This window comes from Ranitomeya variabilis, chromosome 5 (assembly GCF_051348905.1).
Source record: "Ranitomeya variabilis isolate aRanVar5 chromosome 5, aRanVar5.hap1, whole genome shotgun sequence".
Lineage (NCBI taxonomy): Eukaryota > Metazoa > Chordata > Amphibia > Anura > Dendrobatidae > Ranitomeya > Ranitomeya variabilis.
The window spans coordinates 351,281,951-351,301,485 of NC_135236.1; the positions used below are offsets into that span (position 1 = coordinate 351,281,951).

General features: G+C 40.9%; 1 protein-coding gene across 2 annotated transcripts in view; it reads left to right on the top strand.

The window, feature by feature from the left end:
• Positions 1–19,150, top strand: part of TBC1D22A (TBC1 domain family member 22A) — an 849,217-nt gene extending 830,067 nt beyond the window's left edge. The window contains exons 13-14 of one of the 2 annotated variants that reach the window (XM_077264859.1): positions 8,374–8,442; positions 18,615–18,733. In XM_077264859.1, the coding sequence (XP_077120974.1) occupies positions 8,374–8,415 (42 nt within the window). In that variant the 3' untranslated portion in view covers positions 8,416–8,442; positions 18,615–18,733. Of the gene's footprint in view, positions 1–8,373; positions 8,443–18,614 lie in introns of both variants that reach the window. The other variant, XM_077264857.1, reaches the window with a different exon arrangement.
• The last annotated feature ends 385 nt before the right edge of the window (positions 19,151–19,535 follow it).

Here is a 19,535-nt window from a genome sequence, read left to right on the forward strand (position 1 = left end):
TCCCGGCGTCTCTCCGCACTGACTGTTCAGGTCAGAGGGCGCGATGACGCATATAGTGTGCGCGCCGCCCTCTGCCTGATCAGTCAGTGCGGAGAGACACCGGGACCGGACGCTGGGGAGCTGCAAGCAAGAGAGGTGAGTATGTGTTTTGTTTTTTTTTATTGCAGCAGCAGCAGCAGCGTTATATATGGCACATATTTATGTGGAGCATCAATGGGGCCAAACTGAATGGTGCAGAGCATTCCATATGGGGCAGCTTTATAATGAGCATCTATGGGGCCAAACTGAACGGTGCAGAGCATATAGGGCACAGCTATATAAGGAGCATCTATGGGGCCAAACTGAACGGTGCAGAGCATATAGGGCACAGCTTTATAATGAGCATCTATGGGGCCAAACTGAACGGTGCAGAGCATATAGGGCACAGCTATATAAGGAGCATCTATGGGGCCAAACTGAACGGTGCAGAGCATATAGGGCACAGCTTTATAAGGAGCATCTATGGGGCCAAACTGAACGGTGCAGAGCATATAAGGCACAGCTTTATATGGAGCATCTATGGGGCCATAATGAACGGTGCAGAGCATATATGGCACAGCTATATAATGAGCATCTATGGGGCCAAACTGAACGGTGCAGAGCATATATGGCACAGCTTTATAATGAGCATCTATGGGGCCAAACTGAACAGTGCAGAGCATATATGGCACAGCTATATAATGAGCATCTATGGGGCCAAACTGAACGGTGCAGAGCATATATGGCACAGCTTTATATGGAGCATCTATGGGGCCAAACTGAACGGTGCAGAGCATATAGGGCACAGCTTTATAAGGAGCATCTATGGGGCCAAACTGAACGGTGCAGAGCATATATGGAACAGATTTATAATGAGCATCTATCTATGGGGCCTAACTGAACGGTGCAGAGCATTGTATATGGGGCACAGCTTTATATGGAGCATCTATGGGGCCATAATGAACGGTGCAGAGCATTCTATATGGCACAGCTATATATGGATAATATATGGGGCAATAATCAATGGTATGGAGCATTATATATGGCACAGCTTTATATGGAGCATCTATGGGGCAATAATGAATGGTATGGATTTTTATTTTTGAAATTCACCGGTAGCTGCTGCATTTTCCACCCTAGGCTTATACTCGAGTCAATAAGTTCTCCCAGTCTTTTGTAGCAAAATTAGGGGTGTCGGCTTATACTTGGGTCGGCTTATACTCGAGTATATACGGTACTTAGCAAAAAAGTGTGAAACAACTGAAATTATGTCTTATATTTTAGATTCTTCAAAGTAGCCACCTTTTGCTTTGATGACTGCTTTGCACACACTTGGCATTCTCTTGATGAGCTTCAAGAGGTAGTCACTGGGAATGGTTTTCACTTCACAAGTTTGCCTGATGATGTTGGAGAGGGAGGTTATTTGGGAAGGGCAGAGGTCTGATATATGGAGTGGTTGGGGTGGTGGAACAGTAAAGTATCTGTGTTTAGAACACATCTGTTAGTCTTCTTTTTCTTGATGTTACTATGTTTAGTATTTCTCTCTTATATTTTTGTAATTCAGCATGCTATACACACTGACATTGCCTTTGGCTTGTGATACTGTGTAGATTGCTCCATCCACCACATTGATCTCTGTATGTTACAAGGCCTGTGGTTTTCACAGATGCTTTTAGGAGTCTATGACTCAAGTTTAGATAGTGTACTGGGAATCCGTAACATTTAGGACATGACAAGTGGATGCAGCTATAAGTATTTTGGATGTATTGTGTTTCTTTTTTTCTTTTTTTGTTAGTGATAGTCTAAGTAGAGGATATTTCTCGATATACGATACAGAGGTCAAGCATCTTGTATTAAAAACTACTCCTTTTTGTCACGTGTGATATTTATGTAATATTCACCTATTTTGTGTTTTTTGGTAATCTGTTCAAATCTATATTTTTTTCTTTTTTCATCACATTATTAGATGTGAAGCCAGTCATTGTAAATGTGTATCATTACCTAATCAGCTATAATAATGTACACCATTATATATTGCATAGTCTGTATATTCTAAGATGCACATCTTGCACCAGCTTTATTCCGGCATCATTATCGGTCACTGCTGGAGGTTTTCAGCACCCGCATCACTTGTTCCACAGCCAAAGCTGTTTCCAAACTCCAGCTGTTAATAAAGACATAAAGCTGACATAAGTGGCAATGCTGTTAAAAATTGATAGAAAACAGAATTACGGACAATGTGTAACAGTTTTTATTTTTCCTGAGAAAGCGTTTTTCCTTGCTTCATTTTAATATTTATCTATTAGTTAATGTATATTTAATTGTTGATGCATAATACTCATGACGTATAACAAGTTGTACTGAAGCCAGAGGTTGCCCTTTGCAATCACCATCAATGTAACATAACAAGAATCCTTGTATAAAACATTTTTCTTAAAGTCTATGGACACTGATGTGGAGAAATTATTTTTTACTTGCTAGGTGTTTTCTTTAGTTAAAAAAAAAATTGGCATAGGTTTCAGGATGCAATCTTTATTCATTTTTAGATCCAAGTTTTAGAATATTCTGTCGTGATAAGAGTCTCACAGTAACAAAGGCTGGATGTGAGGTCTTTGTATATCAAGGATGCTTCTGTCTTCATTAGCTTTTATATAAGGACAGAATATATTCTGCACGTACTCTTCATATGCTTTCCCCCTTTTTTTTAGCATTTCTCTGCCTGCACCGCCTGAGACCATATATGCTTTCTCCACTCTCTGCACTGTGGAGATGTTTGTGCATCCCCTTCCCTTCAGGTATCTATAACACTAAGAGAAGGAAAAGAGAGCAGAGAGCCATCAGGAGCAGGAGCCGTTTGTGCAGAGCACTCGGACTTACAGATACTCTGCAGCAACAAATTGACATAAAAAAATTGCATGACTTTCAGTTAGGAAGTAAATGAACAATAAACAGCATCTGTGAAAATGTGAATACTTTATACAGTAACTGTGGTTTAAAGTAGCAGTTTAGAATAAGCCGTACTGTGTACATGAGGAATAACACCATTTCTTTCAAATATGTGACTTATATCCTGCAATCTCACCAGCTTTCCCCTTGCTAAGCTGCATCTGTAATTTGCAGTCCACTGAGAGCTGGGTTAGGGTGAGACTACAACCCCTGTCAAAAATTATGTAATCGCCGGCCTTGGAGGATGTTCATTCAGTTGTTTAATTTTGTAGAAAGAAAGCAGATCACAGACATGGCACAAAACTAAAGTCATTTCAAATGGCAACTTTCTGGCTTTAAGAAACATTAAAAGAAATGAAGAACAAAAATGTGGTAGTCAGCAATAGTTAGTTTTTGTAACCAAGCATAGGGTAAAAATTACGGAGTCACTCAATTATGAGGGAAAAAATTATGGAATCGCCCTGTAAATTTTCATTCCCAAAATAACACCTGCATGAAATTAGATCTGCTCGTTAGTCTTCATCTAAAAAGGAGTGATCACACCTTGGAGAGCTATTGCACCAAGTGGACTGACATGAATCATGGCTCCAACACGAGAGATGTCATTTGAAACAAAGGAGAGAATTATCAAACTCTTAAAAGAGGGTAAATCACGCAATGTTGCAAAAGATGTTGGTTGTTCACAGTCAGCTGTGTCTAAAATCTGGACCAAATACAAACAACATGGGAAGGTTGTTAAAGGCAAACATACTGGTAGACCAAGGAAGACATCAAAAGCTTCAAGACCGAAAACTTAAAGCAATTTGTCTCCAAAACAGGAAATGCACAACAAAACAAATGAAGAACGAATGGGTGGAAACTGGAGTCAATGTCTGTGACCGAATTGTAAGAAACCACCTAAAGGAAATGGGATTTACATACAGAAAAGCTAAACGAAAGCCATCATTAACACCTAAACAGAAAAAAGCAAGGTTACAATGGGCTAAGGAAAAGCAATCGTGGACTGTGGAAGACTGGATGAAAGTCATATTCAGTGATGAATCGCGGATCTGCATTGGGCAAGGTGATAATGCTGGAACTTTTGTTTGGTGCCGTTCCAATGAGATTTATAAATATGACTGCCTGAAGAGAACATGCAAAATTCCACAGTCATTGATGATATGGGGCTGCATGTCAGGTAAAGACACTGGGGAAATGGCTGTCATTACATCTTTAATAAATGCACAAGTTTGTTAATATTTTGGACACTATTCCTATCCCATCAATTGAAAGGATGTTTGGGGATGACTAAATCATTTTTTCCAGATGATAATGCATCCTGCCATAGAGCAAAAACTGTGAAAACATTCATTGTAAAAAGACACATAAGGTCAATGTCATGGCCTGCAAATAGTCCGGATCTCAATCCAATTGAAAATCTAAGGTGGAAGAAAATGGTCCATGACAAGGCTCCAACCTGCAAAGCTGATTTGGCAACAGCAATCAGAGAAAGTTGGAGCAGATTGATGAAGAGTACTGTTTGACACTCATTACGTCCATGCCTCAGAGACTGCAAGCTGTTATAAAAGCCAGAGGTGGTGCATCAAAATACTAGTGATGTTTTGGAGTGTTTTTTTGTTTGTTTGTTTTTCATGATACCATAATTTTACCCTCATAATTGAGTGACTCCAGAATTTTTACCCTATGCTTGGTTAAAAAAAGTGACTCCACACATACCATTTAGAATTATCATCAAAAAGGTCTATCTTCGTCTCATCAGACCAGAGAATCTTATTTATCATAGTCTGGGAGTCTTTCATGTGTTTTTTAGCAGGAGTGGCTTCCATCGGGCCACTCTGCTATAAAGGCCCGACTGGTGGAGGGCTGCAGTGATAGTTGACTTTGTGGAACTTTCTCCCATCTCCCTACAGCATTTCTGGAGCTCAGCCACAGTGATCTTGGGGTTCTTCTTTACCTCTCTCACCAAGGCTCGTCTCCCACGATTGCTCAGTTTGGCTGGACGGCCAGGTCTAGGAAGACTTCTGGTGGTCCCAAACATCTTCCATTTAAGGATTATGGAGGCCACTGTGCTCTTAGGAACCTTGAGTACTTCAGAAATTCTGTTGTAAGCTTGGCCAGATCTGTGCCTTACCACAATTCTGTCTCTGAGCTCCTTGGACAGTTGCTTTGACCTCATTTGGTCTGACATGCACTGTGAGCTGTGAGGTCTTATATAGACAGGTGTGTGCCTTTCCAAATATATGAGTGTCTGAGCAAAAAGTCTGAATACTTATGACCATGTGATATTTCAGTTTTTCATTTTTATTAAATTTGCAAAAGTTTCTACATTTCTGTTGGTTTTTTTAGTGAAGATGGGGTGCAGACTGTACATTAATGTGAAAAAAATAAACTTTTTTGAATTTACCAAATGGCTGCAATGAAACAAAAAGTGAAAAATTTTAAAGGGTATGAATACTTTCCGTACCCCCTGTATGATCAGTAAATTTCCTTTGAGTATTTGCAGTGCATTTTTTTCTGCAGCTTGTCAATTCTTTGTGCGGATTTGTAGCGTTAACCACACATTGACTTCAAGTGAGTCAGACAAATCTGCAGCAAAAATGCAGGTATAAAAATGTTTGCGAATTTGCTGAGTTTCTTTTTGTGATTTTACCAGCTTCCTATAGTGTTCCCATGCTGTCATCTGTGTGACAGTGTGGGAAACACCGGGGAGGTGGTTCTTACCGTTTGTCAGAGCACTGCGGGGTGATGCTGTCAGATGTCAGCGTGACCCCGCGTCTGTGACTGTGACCCGCGGTAACGCTACTGCCAGTAAGACTGTTGATCAGAGCGCTTTGGGGTCATGCTTTCAGATGTCAGCTTGACACCACAGCTGTGACTCTGACCCACAGCGGTGACCTGCGGTAAAACACTTCAGGTCAACAGGCGTGGGCTGATGAGACTACTCCTCCCATCAGCCTACGTCTGCTGTCACTGATAACAGTGATGGCAGGAGCCGCTGATGGGAGACACAGTCTCATCAGCCAGCGCCTATGCTCAAACATTAATAAAAAACAAATACTAGAGACAGCTACCGTGGAGTGTGCCTTTGGTTTTCTGGCACCTAAATGGCGCATTTTGGGAACAAAAATCAATCTTAGAATAGAGACAGTTGATGAGGTTGTGAAAATGTGAGTTGTTCTGTATAATTACATCCTGGCAAAAGAGCAACCCCACTTTGAACTTGAGGAACCTGTTAACACCACATTGCCGGATTATCATGCTCGCCCTCTGAGGACTACAGTGGAAGTTGCCAAAATGAGGGATAAATTGGCTGCCTACTTTGTCTCTGATATTGGACGTGTCATGGCAAGATGAAATGGTTTAAGCTGTAAATAAGTCAAATGTACCTGTAAAGTTATGTACCTGTTCTGTTTTCTGAGTGTAAAATTAACACCTTGAATGTAACTTTAACAATAAACACCTTAACTGTAACACCCGTTAATACTTCACTCAACAATACACGTTTAAATAAAGATATTAATACTTCACTCATCAATACACTTCACTCAACAATACACTCAACAGTACACACATGTTTAAATAAAGAGATAAAGAAAACACAGTGAAACAATTATTGTGAACCAAAATAATTTTTACTAACAAAAATAAAAACAGAAAAACAGAAATTTTAAATAAAAAAGGAAAATGTGATTTACTTTCGGGGGCTGCGGGACGGAGTTACATGGTGGACCTGGGTGGTGTCAGGCTGAGATGATAGGCTACAAGTGGTTGGGGAAGTAGGGGAAGAGGAAGTGGCACTCAATTGGAGGATTGGGTCAGAAACATTGGCAGAGGTAACATTGGGGGAAGAGGACACATTAGGAGTGGAAAACAAGTTGGAAGGGATTGGCACATTGGATGGGAAAGAACCAAGGGAAGGTGTGGAAAGGCTTGAAAAAAAAGACTCTTTCAGAAGTGAGGGTGGAGGAAGTGGGTAATGTTTTTTAGCAGCTATTCGTTTCCTGGACTTTGTTTTGCTGCTTCCTCAGCTTTTTGCTTTCTGTTCCTGTGTGGTGGGAGTGGAGGTCTGCGCTGCTGCACTCGGTTGCATGGTTGAAGTGGAAGGCTGGGCTGCTGCACTCAGCTGCATGGTGTAGCTGGGTACTTTTGGAACAGTCCTAATGTCCAGCGGTGGCTGTGGTGGTGGATAGGTCACTTGGTGAGATGACTGGTATCCATGTCCTTGAGATGTTGTGAGAGGTGCTGGCGGATTCTGCCACTGATGCTGTCCTGGATCTTGTTGCCCTTTAGGGAATGAAGTTTGTGCCTGCTGCTGATATCAGGACCGCTACATGGCCGCTACATGTAAGCAGCCTGACAGTCCTTCATCACATAGAGCTGGAGATCAGGACTAAGGTTTTCCGGCATGCCCCGTTCTATTGAGGAAAAATAATGTTGCGCCGGTCTATTAAGGTCGGCTTCCAGGCGGTCAAGGCGTCTGTGGACGTCCTCGAAAAGTGTGTTCACCTAAGTGAACCCACTATCCAGTCTTTCTACAACCGCCTTCATCCCAGCCTGGAAGACCAAGCCTAACTGAATAAACTGGGGCATGACTGACCTCTTCCAGGCCCTCTGCTGCTGGCGAGCAGACCCAAGTTAAGTAGTGGCAGAGAGCTGGGAGAGGGGAAAACCAGATGGACCGGCTTCCTGTTCCCCAGCCTGTGAAGCCTGCCTGGTTGCTCCATCGATGGTGGATGATTGGGATTCTGCCTGTTCGTTGGCTGGTCGATGAGGGGCCGCTCCAACAGAGGACAATCCAGGTTCTGTGTGGAAAATAAATGAAAAACATTAGTAAGAAAATTAAAAGTTAATAGTAAGACAACACAAAAGATACTCACGATCGCTGAGCAAGCACAGGCCTCAGAAAAGAAAGCCGATGATGGTACTTATATTTTCTGACTTCTTGAGCAGCACCACTTCGAACCCGAATCTCCTCTCTCATGTCCTTATTGAAGCGATCCTTCATCAAACTTTTACTCTCTTCACTGTGAAGGGGGAAGAAAGAAAAAATAATTGTAAAAAGACACCAACATTTACAGCAAAACCGACGCGTAAGACCACATTGCAATACTTAAGAAAATCCTTTCTGACTTGTGGCCTTGCATGGTCCCAATCATCCAACAGCGAGGTGGCCACTTCCCTGAGTCATCGGATCAAGGCTGAGTCAGAATGATTCCGATCACGGGAGTCCCATAACGCTACTCGCTCTTGCACAGCTTGAATAAGGACGTCATTATTGATATCCGCTTGTCCTTCCTCACGTTGTGGAACCTGATAGATGAAATACAAAAAAAAATTGTAAGTAAAACTGAAAACAAATTCAATTACAACGCTGATAAAAGCTACTTACACCCCGTCTTTCTTCCTCAGCAACTTGAGGCCGACGACCCTGGGAAGAATCATTTCCACTAGACTGCTCCTGCTCTTCTGCACTGCCAGGTACCTGTAAAGAAAATACATGATTTAACACATGTCATTGTCTAGTATTGACAGTCAATACTTACCAATCAGTAAATCATATGTGATTACATAATCAGTGTCATGTCCACTTTTGGAAGCTTCAGTGGAGGACATGTTGGAAGACATGCAGTCAAGTGAAACACTACTGAAAAGAACAGATAAGAAATATGTACCTTGTTAAGAGCCAAACACAATGTAGCACAAAAAAATACAATGGACACGAATACTTACATTACAGCCAGTAGCCCAACAGCACAGCAGTCAGGCAGCACCAGAACAGCAACAATAGGATTGGAGCAGCAAACAGTCAACAAGGACCAGAAAATAAATTAGTACAGAGTACAAACTGCAAAAACAAACAGACATTTTCAAAGCTTCTATACTTACATCCAGCAACACCAGGACTGGACCACCAAGAAGACGGCAGCAACAGGAAGATGGCAGCAGCGCCAGGACGATGGCCGCATCAAGACCGGAGCAGCAAATAGTCTCCAAGGAACAGAATAAAATTAGTAGAGTACAGACTGCAAAGACAAAAAGACATTTTCAAAGCTTCTATACTTACTGGACATCCAGAGTCTTGTGCTTCCATCCAGAGTCTTGATAGTAATGGACTACCTGTCTCCAGAACTCCTTTTATACATCAGTGATTTTGTAGGTGGTGACATCATTTCCTGGACATTATTAGTGTGAAATATGCATGCGTACGTATGTTCTTGCATACCAATGCATTCCCATAGACCGCAGTTAGCTTTTTTGATGCAATCATCTGCTTGCAGAAGATTTCGCAATATTTGACGCCTCAAAAAATGCAACATGTTGCGTTTGCCGGACACCGCCAAACGATGCATGCGTACGCATCCGCAGTCAAATGCATGTCCCTGCGTACACCATGTTAAAGATATGTATGCATGATGTATGCGGATCATACGCAGTGCACAGAAACGCTAATGTGAACCCGGCCTAACAACTATCCTTAGCGTATTGAAAAACAAGGAGTCCTAGAAGTAAGGAAACAGCCCTGATCTCAACATCGAGTCTGTCTGGGATTATATGAAGAGACAGAAGGATTTGCATAAGCCTACATACACAAAAGATCTGTGGTTAGTTCTCAAAGAGGTTTGAGACAACCTTCCTGACAAGGTCCTTCAAAAACTTATTTCAAATGTACATGTAAGAACTGATGCTTTGATGACAATGCGTGACCACCACAAATATTGATTTGATTTTTATCATTTTCTTAATTGATAAGCATAAACTAAATTGCATTCTTACCTTTCAGTAGTTTCTCCAGTACTGTGTGTGTTTGTGTGTACACCTATATATATTCTATAGATATATAGTTATATATAATTATGGGGGGGGGGTTTAAAGGCTATCTGCCTGAGCCAAAATGTCGTATACTATGGGCATGGAATAAATTAACTTTTTATATTTTTACCAGGCTATAGATTGCTGCTTTTTTTAAAATCAATAGATGTATTATGTATCTATCTATATGTCATATCTCGTTCTGCTGCTTTCTTACAGAACACAATAATTGCATGCCTCATGTTGGCACAAGTATCTTAATTTAATCAAGTGACATTTCAGCATCAGTAAATTAACCCCTTCATGACCCAGCCTATTTTGACTTTAATGACCTGGCCATTTTTTACAATTCTAACCAGTGTCCCTTAATGAGGTAATAACTCAGGAACGCTTCCTAGCGATTCTGAGACTGTTGTTTTGCGACATATTGGGCTTCATGTTAGTGGTAAATATAGGTTGATAATTTTTGCTTTTATTTGTGAAAAAAATGGGAAATTTGGCGAAAATTTTGAAAATTTCGCAATTTTCAAATTTTGCAATTTTCAAATTTTGAATTTTTATTCTGTTAAACCAGAGAGTTATGTAACACAAAATAGTTAATAAATAACATTTCCCACATGTCTACTTTACATCACCACAATTTTGGGCAAAAAAATTTTTGTTAGGAAGTTATAAGGTTTCAAAGTTATCAGCAGTTTCTCATTTTTCCAACAAAATTTACAAAACCATTTTTATAGCGACCACATCACATTTGAAGTCCCTTTGAGGGGCCTACATGACAGAAAACACCCAAAAGTGACACCATTCCAAAAATTGCACCCCTCAAGCTACTCAAAACTACATTTAAGAAGATTATTAACCCTTCAGGTGCTTCACAGGAACTAAAGCAACATGGAAAGAAAAAATTTACATTTTAATTTTTACAGCAAAAATTTTATTTTAGCCTTAATTTTTTCATTTTAACATGGGCAACAGGATTAAATGGATCTTAAAATTTGTTGGGCAATTTCTCCCGAGTACACCGATACGTCATATGTGGTCATAAACCACTGTTTGTGCGCACGGCAGGGCTCGAAAGGGAAGGAGCGCCATTTGACTTTTTGAATGGAAAATTAGCTCCAATCGTTAGCGGACACCATGTCGCATATGGAGAGCCCCTGTGTGCCTAAACATTGGAGCTCCCCCACAAGTTACCCCATTTTGGAAACTACACCCCCAGAGAACTTAGCTAGATGTGTGGTGAAAACTTTGAACCCCCAGGTGTTTCACTAAAGGTTATAGCGTAATAAATAGCGTATATTAAAAAAACATATTTTTCCACAAACACGATCTTTTAGTCCCAAATTTTTTATTTTCTCAAGGGTAAAAGGAGAATTTGGACCCCAAAAGTTGTCCAATTTGTCCTGAGTACGCTGATACCCCATATATGGGAGAAAATTACTGTATGGGCACATGTCGGGGCTCAGAAGGGAAGTAGTGATGTTTTGGAATGCAGACTTTGATGGAATGGTCTGTGGGCATCATGTCACTTTTGGAGAGCCCCTGATGTGCCTAAACAGTGGAAAGCCCCTAATTCTAACTCCAACCCTAACCTCAACACACCCCTAATCCCAACCCTAACACACCCCTAATCTCAACCCTAACCACAAACCTAACCCTAACACACCCCTAATCCCAACCCTAACACTAATTTTAGACCTAACCCTAATTTTAGCCCCAACCCTAACCCTAATTTTAGCCCCAACCCTAGCCCTAACTTTAATGATGGGTATTCCAATATGGCACCCGCTGGTGGTACCAGGCCCTTGCACAATACCACCAGCGGGTCATTGCCGAACTGTCCGGGTCGGCGGGGGAGCAGCAGCTGCCAATCATACTCACCTGCTCCCGGCGCGTCTCTGCAAGTCCCTGCTTCTCCGGCGCCGGCAGCTTCTTCCTGTGTTCAGCGGTACGATGTGACCGCTGAACATAGGAAGAAGCTGCCAGCTCCCGGAGACCATCTGTCAGTGAGAAGCTGCCAGGGACCGCACCCGGAGCAGGGGAGTATAACGGGGAGGGTGAGCATTCCGATATTCACCTTTCCCCATTCCACTGCAGTGCGCCGCTCCGTCTTCCGCATCCTCTGCCTGTGACGTTCAGGTCAGAGGGTACGATGACGTGTTTAGTGTGTGCGCTGCCCTCTGCCTGAACAGTCACTGCAGAGGACGCGGAAGACGGAGCGGCGACCAGAGGTGGAACGGGGACAGGTGAATATTGCAAGTGCCGGGGACTTGCTCAGGACAAGAGGTGAGTATGTCATTTTTTTTATCACAGCATATGGGGCACATGTTTCTATGGAGCATCTTAAGGGGTCATAATAATCAACCATTATGCAGCATTACATGGGGCACATTTTCGATGCAGCATCTTGTGGGGCCATATTCAGCCTTTTTGCAGCATTATATGGGGCTTGGGGACGAGAGAATCTCAGTCCTGCAGAGCCTGCCCCCATCGGGACGTCACCACCCTCCCGATGCGACAGCATCAGGCCTCCATCTAGTATATATATATATATATATATATATATATATATATATTTTTTTTTTTTTTTTCCACAAGAGACGAAGACAGCCAGAACGGCACCAGGCCGATTATATCGAAGATACAGTCCGTGTACTCCTTTATTGGTGGTACTATTTGCACTACTGCAACATGGTGCTCAACATCATGTGGCAATAAATATTTCCATGTTTAACCCTAGAATGCGTACCTGGGGCCTCGCAGGCCTGCTAGGTTACTTGTTTTCTATTATCTGTAAAACTACATTAGTTAGAATTTTGAAACTCAAGGTAATCCTCAGGTATATAGTTGTTAGTAATATCCAGTTGTTCATATATTTTTATGTTATAGGCATCTCGTATAGCAACGCTTTTTTTGTGACTACCCCAGATTCACGTACCTGGGGCCTTTGAGGCCTGCTTTGGTTTACATGTACTCCTCAGTCTTTTTGTCTGTACTGTTGTTGGGGAAGAACTTATGACTCAGTCTTTATGACTGTTGGTCGATGGCTGTTGCTGGGAAGAGTGTGGATTCTGCCTGACATGGTAATGTGATCCTGGAAGGGAGTTTCCCCTCACAAAGTAACGTGATTATGATGTCAGTACAGGTCCTTTAGTCCTAAATCCTAGTTGCTGGAGAGACTTTGGAGGAAGAAGTCAGCTTTCTTTGGTCTGTAACAAAGAACCTTTCTGAGCTCCAAAACCAGAGGCTTCTACTGCACTTACAAGAAAGTGATCTGTACTGAGTGAATATATTGGGCGTGCCCGTTTAGTTACATTTTTGTTGTTTTATGTACATAATTTTTTTTTGGAATTATACACATATTAGGCTATGTTCCAAGTAGCGCTGGGGTTCACCAGAATGGGATCCATAATGGATCTGACCTCCTGGTAACTCCAGCTAAGGCTGATGGAATGCCGGGATTCCACCAGCCTTAGCTGAGGTCACCAGGAGGTCAGATCCATTACGGATCCCCTCCTGGTGGACCCCAGCGCTAGTGGGAATTCATCCTTACTTTGCAAATTTAAAATAAACTTTGAAAAGTATTTTTATTTGAGTTATTCCATGTTATTTGCACACAGGCCTAAAAGGCCCCACGTACGTGAATATGGGGTAGTCACAAAAAAAGCGTTGCTATACGAAATGCCTATAACATAAAAATATACGAACAACTGGAAATTACTAACAACTATATAGCTGAGGAATACCTAGAGTTTCAAAATTGTAACTAAAGTAGTTTTACAGAAAATAATAAAAAAGTAACCTGACAGGCCTGCGAGGCCCCAGGTACGCGTTCTACCAGCCTTAGCCGGGGTCACCAGGAGGTCAGATCCATTACGAAATCCCGTCCAGGCGGACCCCAGAGCTAGTGGGAATGCATGCTTACTTTCAAATAACTTTGAAAACAAAATTTTTTTGAGTTATTCCATGTAATTTGAAAACAGGCCTCAAAGGCCCCAGGTACGTGATAGTGTAGATTTCTATGGTCACGCATTCTAGGGTTAATAGAAAAAAGAAGAAAGATTTCGCACTTACCAAGTAGTGTTGCAATCAAAGTCCTTTATTTGCTCATGTTTGGCTTGATGACATTAAGTGGAGATGGCAGGGAAAAGCCGCTCAAGGCTTTTATTGCTCAAGGTCCAATAGGATTAAATGACAGATTAGATATGTGGGTCTTGTTATAATAATAACATAATATTACTCTGCAATAATAATGTGATTTTGTTTTATCTGTTATTGTGTATTGTTATATGTTTTGCACAAAATAATGTTCTTTAGATACATATGATTGTCGATACCCCCTATAAAGGAAATTACATCAGTTTTAATCACACACCTGGACCCGTTGAAGCGCGATTTGCGCGAAACGGCCGTCGTCCACATCCACGATCCTCACCCTAGCTTTTCCCTGCTGTCTCCGCTTTTCCCTGCCGTCTCCATTTAATGTCCTCAAACCAAACATGAGCAAATAAAGGACTTTGATTGCAACACTACTTGGTGAGTGCCACATCTTTCTTCTTTTTTCTATTACGCATGGAAATATATATATGTATATATACAGTATACATACACACTTATTATTATTGTTATTATTAATATAATTATTATGTTTTTAGATAGAATAATATATATTTATTTTCCAGTTATTAGTACATTTGAGATTTAATTTCTAGCACCTTTTGACCATACGTGATCCCGCACAGAATCGTATATCAGCTGCACACTGTAATGTACTCGCTGGCACAGTATGAGTTGGCGTAGTTATTAATTAACTGATGGTGGTAAAGTATCATTTGACTAAATTAAGAAACTTGTGTCAACAAGAAGCATGCAATTATTGTGTTCTGTAAGAAAGCAGCAGAACGGGATATGACAGATGTTTTATATAGTTGTCTGAGTACAAATTTCAATTGTAAAAATATAAACGTATTATTTATAAACTAAAGAATAAGATTGCATCCGACGATGTGTGTTATTTTATTGTCATTTACTTCCTTATTTATATAATATTGACATATCTTAACATCTATTCAGTAACACAATACAGTATAAGAAATATATTAAAGTCCATCGAAATCACAGCAGCTTCATACACACGTCTTTATAGTACATTCTGAACAGTTTTTCTTTAGAAGATTATTATAATTTTGTAAAAATAAGCACATTTGAAAATCTCCCTTAAAGTATTGTTCAAATGTTTTTCTGTGCTGAAACTGCCCTCATTGGTTGATAAACTGAAAATGTTTCTAAACATGGGCCTAAGCACTAAATCAGATATAGGTAAACTGCAGACATCACTTATAAAATGTTGCTTTCTATACACAAGTGACTGATGTCTAGATCAGAAATAGTCAAGCAGTCTGTTCTCCAACTCTATCCATCCTGGCTTGATGAACCATCATTCTGGTGGAGGCTGCCAGGATAATGACTTCAGCCTTTCCCGGTCAAATTTTGGACTCTTGCTATGTTTGAACTTTTGTATTATTAAATGCTACCTATAATTATGCTTACAGACTTTGTGGAGCTACACATGTGTGAAGTATAGGTCTGACAGTGGCCAAAGTCTGAATGCTGAGACATCCAGTTACAAAAGGTTGATTGTAAAAAAATGTTGCGGTGACTTGCTTTGTTGGAAAGTGCAGTCTGCTGCGCTTTGCTTTACAGTTAAATAAATGGTACACAGACACATCACTACTAAACAGGTATATTAGGAATGCTTTCATGGAATGCAGGTCCTTGGTCTTTCAAAATGAAATGTCTTGGTATTGTAAGAGTAAAGCTGTGTGTATGAGATACTGTATAAAAGACGTCATCATTTGGATCATTGATCCGATCACCTAGAAGTCTCTTTAGCGCTTTTGTTTCTGAAATCACAAGTAAGCGACGCCTGCACCCAGCTAACATATCAATCTGATTGTCGCTTTACAAAGGTTACTAGGTCCTGCCAAAGAGATTTCTTCATCTTTTGTCCTGCCTATAATTGAGGTGACCATAAAAGCAGACCGAAATGTAGTTAGCAGATTTTATTTTCAGGCTCCTGCCTTACTATCTTCAAAGGTCAAACAAATAGAATTTTCATCTCTTTAACATTTTATAAGACAGAGGTCTGGACAGTTTCATTCACCCTTTATCTACTGAACTTGGATCCCTAAATTAGATTTTGAAATTGAGTGTGTAGCTTAGTCAGTAAGTTACCATAATGCCGGAGCACTGCATTCAACCCCAGAACTATAGAGGTCATAGCAACATAAAGTGAAATGGATTGAAAACGAAACTCTGAAAAAAAAAAAGAGAGAAAAGTTATTTCTTATCTGGTTTTAGCAAAGTGAGCATAGATTTTCAAAATCATTCAATTGTAGACTGAAATTATAGTGGAAATAGGAACTGTAAAGCATACAATATAGAAACAGATGACTTCCATTCATATCTCCCCTGGTGTAGGGAAATGACACATTTCACTGGGAACAATGTATTGTATTTTAGAATGCAAATCTTGTCAATTTAAATGAAACTTAATGTGATGTCCCAGCATTGGATCACGGTAGTACTTTAGGGGACTACGTTAATAGTATTGCGGACACTGGGGAATTTCAGTTTCCCAGTTCTTTTCCCGCAAATCCTTCAGCGAGTAAAGGGTGTGGTACAACATCTACTACTCCAGTTTGTTCTCGTAACTGGGGATTGGTGTAATGTTCACGGCCTGTAGAGATGTAGGACACGTTACATCTGGTGGGCTGCGAAATTAATCTAGTATACCACAGTGCTCTACGTCATGAATATAGGGCAGAGTTCTATGATCAGCACATGTCATACATGGCATAGACACATTACCATCTGTTAATGTAAACCTTGCTACACGTGATTGTCAACCTGTTTCCATCTCTCCGGGATCTTGTTGCCTCTCTGGTTGCAGTACTTGTACACACAAAATTGGACATAGAGAAAATAATTCAGAACTTTCAACAAACCCTAATATTTGTTATAAACTATGATGCTTCTGATTTTTCAGTTGCAAATTCTCAGCGCAACAGAGTAAGTTAAGTGGTTGAGAACAAACATTCTTATCCACACATTGAAAATATTTTCCTGCCAAAATTTTTTTAATTTATTTTACTCACTTATATAGCGCCAATAATTTCACCACGCTTTACAGACTTTATCACGGTCCCCATTGGGGCTCACAATTTACATTTCCTAACAGTATGTCTTTGGAGTGTTGGAGAAAACCAGAGAACCTGGAGGAAAACCGCGCAAACACAGGGAGAACATACAAACTCCTTGCTGTCTTTGGTGGGATTTGAACCCAGAACTCCCAGCGCTATATGGTGCTCACCATTGCCATGCTTCACTCTTACAAACCATATGATAACATCTTTGGCAATTTCACTAATTCGCCACAAATCTGTCATGAAATACATTCAATTTTTTCTGCAAATTTAATCATAAGATCTGCAGAGGATTTTCTAGAGATATCAGATACCGTATATACTCGAGTATAAGCCGACCCCAGTATAAGCCGAGGCACCTACTTTTGCCACGGAAAACTGGGTAAGCTTATTGACTCGAGTATAAGCCGGGTATGCATTGTTCCTTCATCCCTGACCTGCTATGCATGGCTCCCCCTTCCCTGTCCTTGTATGAATACCTCCCTGTCCCTGTCTGCATGCCTCCCCTGTCCCTGTCGTTGTATGCATGCCTCCCCCTTCCCTGTCCTGGTATGAATACCTCCACATCCCTGTCCCTGTCTGCATGCCTCCCCGGTCCCTGTCATTGTATGCATGCCTCTGACTTCCCTGTCCTGGTATGAATTCCTCCCCCTGTTCCATCTCTGTATGCATGCCTCCCCCTTCTCTGTCCTGGTATGAATTCCTCCCCTGTTCCGTCTCTGTATGCATGCCTAACCCGTCACTGTATGCATGCCTCCCCCTTCCATGTCCTGGTAAAAATGCCTCTCCCTGTTCCTTCCCTGTATGCATGTCTCCCCCATTCCGTCCCTGTATGCATGCCTCCCCCATTCCGTCCCTGTATGCATGCCTCCTTATCCCCCATCCCTGTGTGCATGTTTCCTATAAAAAAAAAAAACATCATACTTGCCTTCCTGCACACCCTTGGTGCTGGCACTGTTTCTCGTTCCGGCCGCCGGCAACTGCCTGCAGCTCTTCCTGCCGAGCGATCACGTGGCCCCGCTCATTAAGGTAATGAATATGCGCTCCACGCCTATGGGAGTGGAGATGCGTCCATATTCATTACCTTAATGAGCGTTACCACATGACCGCTGAGCACAGGAGGAGCTGCAGACAGGCTCTGGCTGCCGGAACGAGATGCAGTGCCAGCACCGAAGGCGTGCAGGTAGGTGAGTATGATGTGTGCTGGAAGCCGCCGGCTCCTGTCACCCACTGCTCCGCCGCCCCACCCCCCATCCGACTTTCTGTACCATGACTCGTGTATAAGCAGAAGGGGGCATTTTCAGCGCAAAAAAGGGCTGAAAAACTCGGCTTATACACGAGTATATACAGGATATTTAGACTTTACTCTTGCAATATTACTTATATACAGTATAATGCTGCTAACCTGGTTTTCTTATAGTAACCCATTGAATGCTATATGTGATTTTTTTTTTTAAGGTTAGGTAGATTTTATTTTGTAATCGATCAGTACGAACACTGAATCTTATTGGATGTAGTTTGTTCTTTTCTAAGGTCAAACATTTGGTACGAATACTGTATGTAATGGCATGTCTGCCTGAACTCAGCTATATGGAGGCATTTCTTTGACAAAGCTCTTCTTTTTATATCTTGCAGGGGATGTTGATGCTTTTGCAGAATCTGCCGACAGTCCACTGGGGGAATGAAGATATCAGCATTCTCTTAGCTGAAGCCTATAGACTAAAATTTGCATTTGCGGATGCCCCAAATCACTACAAGAAATAACATAATTCAACATGTGCAACTCCCTCCTTATTAATGATTTATATGAATATATATAAATATTATAAATACTTTATTTTCTCCTTTTTTTATCACAGTGCTTAAATTTACAGGAATCAACATGAAAACATTAGATGTCCGTTCTTCTGTGGATTATACTATAACATGAACATGCCATATACCAAAGAAGCATATTTTTAATTGTATTTACAGGGTAGACGTAGGAGTTATGACATCATCCCGCTTGTGATTCAGATCATCGTGACAGATGTGATGAGAATTGTTTTGATAGGTTTGTCAAATTTGAATTAGACCTGCACATCTTCAAATCTTTGTATTTCTGAGAATAACTATCTGGAACTTGTGAAATGTACAGTACAGTAAGCATTAAAATTCTTATAATATATTAACTACATCATTTCTTGGATCTTAATTCGCCCTTTAATTTGCCTTAATATTGATGATGATCACTGAGGTCCTCATCCAACCCTTTTAATAGGCTATTATTTTATTATGAGCGGTCAATAATGTAGCAGTACCAAAAATATTTTCTCCAGTGCTTCTTCATGTCGAATTCCATTTCACAGGTGTGGACTTCTGGACCCTGATGCAGTGTATCTTCTCTATATGGCTAGAATGAAGCCTGTCACACATGGACTTACTTCACCCTGGTGAGAGTGGTGATGAATTTTTCTATCGTATATTTACAGGGAAGAAAAATGTCTCCTTTAAATTAAAATTCGTCATAAAGGAAGCATTGGAAAGAATAATGTTTTGGTATCTGCTTAGTTTATG